General features: G+C 38.6%; 1 protein-coding gene across 1 annotated transcript; it reads left to right on the forward strand.

The window, feature by feature from the left end:
- The first annotated feature begins 411 nt into the window (after positions 1 to 411).
- stx19 (syntaxin 19) lies at positions 412 to 6,040 on the forward strand. The gene is made up of 5 exons (XM_037686364.1): positions 412 to 560; positions 2,936 to 3,435; positions 3,578 to 3,814; positions 4,880 to 5,092; positions 5,476 to 6,040. Exons 2-5 carry the CDS (start codon positions 3,223 to 3,225, stop codon positions 5,710 to 5,712), a joined length of 900 nt encoding a protein of 299 aa, XP_037542292.1. The 5' UTR covers positions 412 to 560; positions 2,936 to 3,222; the 3' UTR covers positions 5,713 to 6,040.
- The last annotated feature ends 428 nt before the right edge of the window (positions 6,041 to 6,468 follow it).

The raw sequence follows: 6,468 nt of genomic DNA on the forward strand, positions 1-6,468 counted from the left end.
ACCCCACAGTTCATGAGGGTCTACCCCAGGAACCCAGACTTTTAAAATAAAAAAAATAAAAAAAATAACTTGGACCAGAAAACCAACACCTCCTCCGATGCCCTAACTACAGTCTCCATTGTAAGGTCTTGGCTGTGTACACAATACACTTCTATTTGCTTTCCGTCTTATCCTGTTCAAGAATTAGCCAGGGGGTAGGGTTTATGAACTCTCCGTGCGCACCATCCCATCCCAGCCTCCTCATTTACTTAATCACGTCACCTCTCATTTCATTGTATAAGCAAGCAGGGCTTGAGTTAACCGTTTTCCTATTGGCTCTCTTCAGGCTTTTTTTTTTAAAGAAGGGGAGGTGCGTGATGCAGACTTGCTCAGACCTCCTTAAAGCGCTCCCTGCTTGGAGTAACTGTCCTGGTAAACAGCTGCTGGCAAATCTGTTTTAAAATATTTAACTCCTGGCTGATGAGAATCATGTGAACATCAAGAGGTTAAAGGATGACTTGAGAATATAAAACTGCATGCCTATTTACTCAACAGTCTGATGAAATATAAGCAACATTAAGGTAATATCATTTCTGTATTAGAAGTGTCTGTTGAAGTCTTGACTGTAAATAGGCCAACCTTGTAAACTGAACTCTACATAGGGTTTATAATAACTTCATAATTTAATTAAGTTTATGTTTGTTCTATATTTGTGTGTGTGTGAGAGAGAGAGTGTTGCATAGAGTTTATATAAAGTTTCAAGTGAAGAAGTAAAGATCTATATCTGACATGTCACTTATCAAACTTTTCAGACCTTTGTATTTCAGGGACATTTCAAGTGTAATACTGAACATTTTCAATTAATGTAAAGCCTTAGCCATCATTTAACACATAATGAAGTGCATCATTGGGGCACTCCTTGTTTTTTATACCTGCATGGAAATAGGAGAATGTCAACAAATGGTTTCTTTCAAAAATACAGACAAAGGAGCAGACGTGCGGCATGAAGAACTTTTTTCTCGTTTCAGAGAACATAATGTTCTATCACAGAAACAAGCCGAACTCCTTGAACTATGTTCCACTTTCTTTCACGTTTTTAGGCAGGAGAATGTGCTCCTAAATCCTTTCAGCAATTTTTTAATCAGCTCTTGTGTGCCAAACAGGTAGGGAGAGACAGACACAAAAATGAAAATAGTTCAGCTCAGATAACATTGTTCCAAGTAGAAAAGGTTTATATAAGTTTAAACACACCAATGTAACTTGAATTTGTCTTCTTTCTTTTCTAATTCTGCACCTAAATAGGTTAGTTTGTGATTAGTAATGCGTCATTTCCCAGCTTCCAAACACATTGTCCCCCCCATTCAGTCACATGCTTGTATAAGATTAAGTCCTAAACTCTGGGGCTCAAATCTCCAAGTTGCTATAGGAGTTCAGAGTGGTTGGTATGTTGATTTGAAAGCCTGACATGTGGTAAATGGAAGTGATGCTTAAAGGCTTAAAAAAAATCTGTATTCTATAGCTACTTTCTCTCAACTTCAGCTTATTTCTGAAGTCACAGAAAAGGCAAGATGAATTAAAAATTGGAATTCCTACTTAGTGTATCTCCTTTTTTATTCACCTGTAGAAATTATTTACGACACATGAATGTATGTTTGTGTATGATTTACCTATTTAATTTAGATATTCTACACATCAAGGCCTATTTATAGACAGTTCATTATCAAATTGACTGCAAAGCTGTTGTTTTCTTGTTATTGCTGAGATTTTTGATAATATGATAATCCTCGTGGGTAAATACAGCAGTCCCTCACCATTTCGCAGTTCGACTTTCGCAGACTCGCTCTTTCGTTTTTCAAAGTAAGATTGGACATGACACTCAATTGGCTGGTTGATGGATGAGCCACACAATTGTTTATTTAAAATAAATGATTTTAAATGATTTAGCACCTGCTGCACCTTTGTGCACAAGTGCATGGAGAAGCTTGCTCTGCAGCCTGTCATGATCTCTGCTCTCTGCCACCTGCGGCTCTCTGCCACCCACACATTTCTCCTCTGGCTGAAGCAGCTTCATGAACTCTGCTGTTCAGATGCACTGATCGACTTTTGTCTTCCAGCTTAAAATTCAAAGTACGTCACATCATAAAATCATCATATGCACAAAATCTAAAAGTGTGAAAAAGTTTATTTTTAACTATTTTAGTACTTCTATGTTCAGTTGTGACAGTGCAATTTATCAAGAGGTACATTTCTGCTCCGTGCTGCTGCTGGGTGAAGGGTTAACACTTTGCTGTCCTGCTGCACTTCTCTTTTTTTTTACAATTTAAATTTAAATACTGTAATATTTTAAATAAACAAGACTGTTTATTTAAAATATTACAGCTTTTAAATTTAAATTGTTTATTTACACAGAAGGAGGGAGCTTGGGAGTGAAACTTGAACTTGGACTACTGTATCTCTGCTTCACAGTTTTCCACTTATCGCGGGGGGCCGTGGCCCCCAAACCTCATGATAAACGAGGGACTACTCTATATTCAAGTCAGACTGAGGTCACATAAAAACAAGAATATACACTTTTTCCTTTTATCTGAGTGGAGTATTAAATTATTCTTATTTTGTCACAAAATAATTTCATGGATTTGTAAAATAAAACTATTTACATCTAGAACAATTTGAACATCACTGCCACTTAAATCTTGGCATATTTTCTTATAACATGTTTTGTTTTTATGTAGTTGATGAAAACATTTAAGATATTATTGAAGCCTTTTCTGTAGGTTTGGAACTCTGTGATAATAGAGAGAATCACATCTTGTTCCTTGTATAGCACTGCATTACGAAACATCTACTTCATGCATTATGTAGTTTAATTTCAATAGTGTCTGTTTGTTTTGTTGTTTTTCTAACTTCTTTATGTCAAGATGGAAGTACATGCTTAGCTTCTCTGTTTGTCTTATAGGATGTTTGTCCAAGAACTGTCAAGCTGAACCTCATAAAAACTGTGAGAACTGGAGTATGAGAAGCAATCGAATATTTTAAATTGGCTGTGGATCTACAAAACTATTTTCAAAATATCAAATAAGGATTTTTGCACTAGTGCTTCATGCCATCTTCAAGTGCCTTTCCTTTTTATTGCCATTATTGCCACCAATTTAGTGGTGTGCCATGAGGAACTGCCCAAGTTTTACTTTTTGTTATTAAAGTGCATATAAACACTTGGTGAGCTGAAGGAAAGGCCCCTCCACGATGAAAGACCGGTTGGAGGAGCTGCAGCAAAAGGTTCAAGAGGCCCCAACAGAACATACAAATCCATTCTCAGTGGATGGGAATGAGGATGAGTCTGTGGTTGTTGGGGGCATCACACCCCAGGCTGTGGTGTTCGAAGAGGAGCCCGTCATTCAGAACTTCCTCTCCGAGGCTCAGAAAATCAGAGATGACATTTCAGTGCTAGAAACAGAGGTGAGATGGTTAATTTACATTATTTGGACTTTTTTTTTTTCTTTGCGGTGCAAGTGCAAGGATCTTGGTAAACTTTTGAAATAAGCCTACATTTTATGCAGGCTATTTTTAGAGTAACGTTTTCAATCTTATCTGCAAACAGGTCTTTAAGTTTGGTCAGCAGCAAAAGACTCTGGTGGCAACAATGCGTCGATTCAGTGTGATGAAGAAAGAGAGCAGCATAACACGAGACATCAAACTCCAGGCTGAAAGCCTCCACCGGCGTTTAGACGCCCTTTCAAAACAGGCCCAGAGAACTGAAAAGCAGCAGGGGCCGACTGCTGTTACAGCAAGAATCCAACGTTCACAGTACGCAGCTCTGCACAGCAAATTCCAGCAGGTTGGAAAAGATTCCTACTAGTTTGCTTTTGATACTTTAAACTACTCAGTTCCAGTTGTTCCTTTTTTTTCAAAATATTAGTTCTTCAGTAGTTTAGCTGATCTAACTGAATAAGAATATTTGCATGAATATAAACACAAAGTTCAAGTTTTTTTTATTTATTAAAAAGTTATTTTATGGGTGGCACAGCAGCTCAGATGGTAAAGCTGTTGCCTTTTGTGAGAAGGTTCCCAAATCAAATCTGGCCCGGAGCCTTTCTGTATGAAGTTTACATGTTCTCTCCGTGCATGCGTGCGTTTTCTCTGAATACTCTGATTTCCTCCCACAGACCAAAAACATCATGTTAGGCTGACTGGTAACTCTAAATTGTCCCTAGGTGTGTGAGAGAGATTGAATGGCTTTGTCACATTTGTCTCTATGGGTGCATTCACAACAGCCCTGTTTAGTCCGCTTTGATCAAACTCTAGGTCATTTGCCCAGAAAGTCCAGTTCATTTGGGGAGGTGTGAATGCGTAATCGAACTCTGATATGGACCAAAAACACGACCTCTGGTCCGCCTAAATACCTAGGTCTCGGTTCGGTTGAAGTGAACTCAAATGCAGTGTGAATGCAAGCAGAATGGAGACCGCTCCAAAAGCAGGAAGTGAACGTATGTCTCTTACCTCGTACGGAGCCGTCAGCTGCCTTGTGTGTGAAAAACAACTCTCCACCCGGAAAAGAAGAAGCAGGTACAAGATAATGGATGGCTGGCTGGATGGATAGATGGATGGATGGATGGACTGACCAACGGATGGCTGGATAGACGGATGTACGGCTGGATGGATGGAAGTTAATGTATGACCAGTAACAATCTAATTTACCTACATGGTCACTCTCTTTCCCCCCCCGGAATATAAACACATGCAGTAAAAGCTAGAAAGTGAGGAAGTTTGCAAAACCAAACAAATATTGTTTATGCAAAAAAATAAATAAATTAAAAAAAAGACAAAAAGAAAATACCCTCTCATTCCTCATTCCCCCTCTTCCTCTTTTCCCCATTTTCTCTTTTGCTATAATTACTTCCAGGTGATGCGCCAGTATAATGAAGGTCTGCTGACCAAGCAGGAGTGCTGTAAGCAGTTCATTATGCGGCAGCTGGAGGTATCCAACAAGAAAGTTACAGAGGAGGAGGTGAATGAGATGGTCGTCACAGGAAACTGGGAGGTGTTCAACGAGAACCTGCTAAACGATGCCAAGATCACACGTTCACAATTATCTGAGATCGAGCAGCGGCACAAGGTGAGAAAAGCTCACAAAACATCAAAAAACATACCCAAACTGGATGACGCAAAACTGATAAATGTAAATATCATTAATAAATACAGTAATTTTTAGATCTGTCATCATCTTATTAAGTTGCTTTTTATTATATTGTGCTCAAATTGCAAATTAGTTGGCATTTAGGTGCTAACTGAAAAGAAACAAGTTTCATATCAAAGCAGACAAATGTTTCAAACACCTTTCTTAAAATTAATAACTTTCATCCACCTTCGTAGAACTCCACTATCAGACACACGATCACAAGGAGAAGAGAAATTAATCACTGTGCATGTTTGCACATTATTCTCCCCATCGTCTGATTAAATCCTCCATTTTATCTCTCTATCTGTCCCCATAAACAGGAGCTGTTGAGCCTGGAGAACAATATGAAGGAGCTGAGAGATCTTTTTATGGATATCTTTATTCTAGTAGAAGAACAAGGAGCCAGTATTGAGCACATCCAAACCAATGTTGAAAGGACACAGGACTATGTAGCTGCAACTAATGAGAAGTTTAAGATGGCTGTGAGGTATAAAAAGAAGAACCCAATTCGACAGCTGTGCTGCTGCTGCTGCCCTCCCTGGAGATGCTGCTTGTAAAAGGCTTCCTCAGAGACTGTTTCAAAATTTAAGCTTTATTTCAAAAGTTCCTCTTACCTGTTCAAAGTAGGCAACACTGGACACATTAAAGGGAGGGTAATGGTGCTGCAGTTTTAGCTGTTGGACAGAGTGTCGGCGAGGAGAGACTCAGCAGAGCACGGAAAACAATTAAGAGGGGAGGGCGCGAGTTGGTATGGGAAGCACTTGTTTCTTTCAAGAGCAGATGAAGCAGCTGCTATTGAAAGAGACAGGTTGGAGAGTGCTGCTCACCAACACTGTTGCTTATTGGAGACCTCCACTGTCAACTGACAGAGGTCACAAATAAGGAGGCTGGAGGTGCCAACAGTGCTACATCAGCAAAACTCTACAGTCGCCATTACTCTCGTAAAAAAAGCATTTTTATGCCACAGGGCATGCACTTTAAAGTCTTCTATGATTCTCAGCACAAAACTAAAACTTTACATAATGAAGAGATGTTTATTTTCAGAGAGATATTAGGCCATTCTGTATTCATTTCCTTTTTGGTCCACACGCTGATTAAAAAAGATGTTTTACAATTATTCATTAATCTCATTTGCATTTCAAAGTCTGATCTTTTTTTTTTATTATTATTATTTTAATGTATGCAGTTTTACTAAAGCAGGGATTCAAGTAAAACCTACTGATTATTGAGCCTTGGTCAAACTGAAAACAAGTGCAGATTAATGATAAAGCTATCTGTATATATATATATATATATATATATACAGATAGCTT

This window comes from Nematolebias whitei, chromosome 13 (assembly GCF_014905685.2).
Source record: "Nematolebias whitei isolate Nwh7 chromosome 13, NemWhi1, whole genome shotgun sequence".
Taxonomy (NCBI): Eukaryota; Metazoa; Chordata; class Actinopteri; order Cyprinodontiformes; family Rivulidae; genus Nematolebias; species Nematolebias whitei.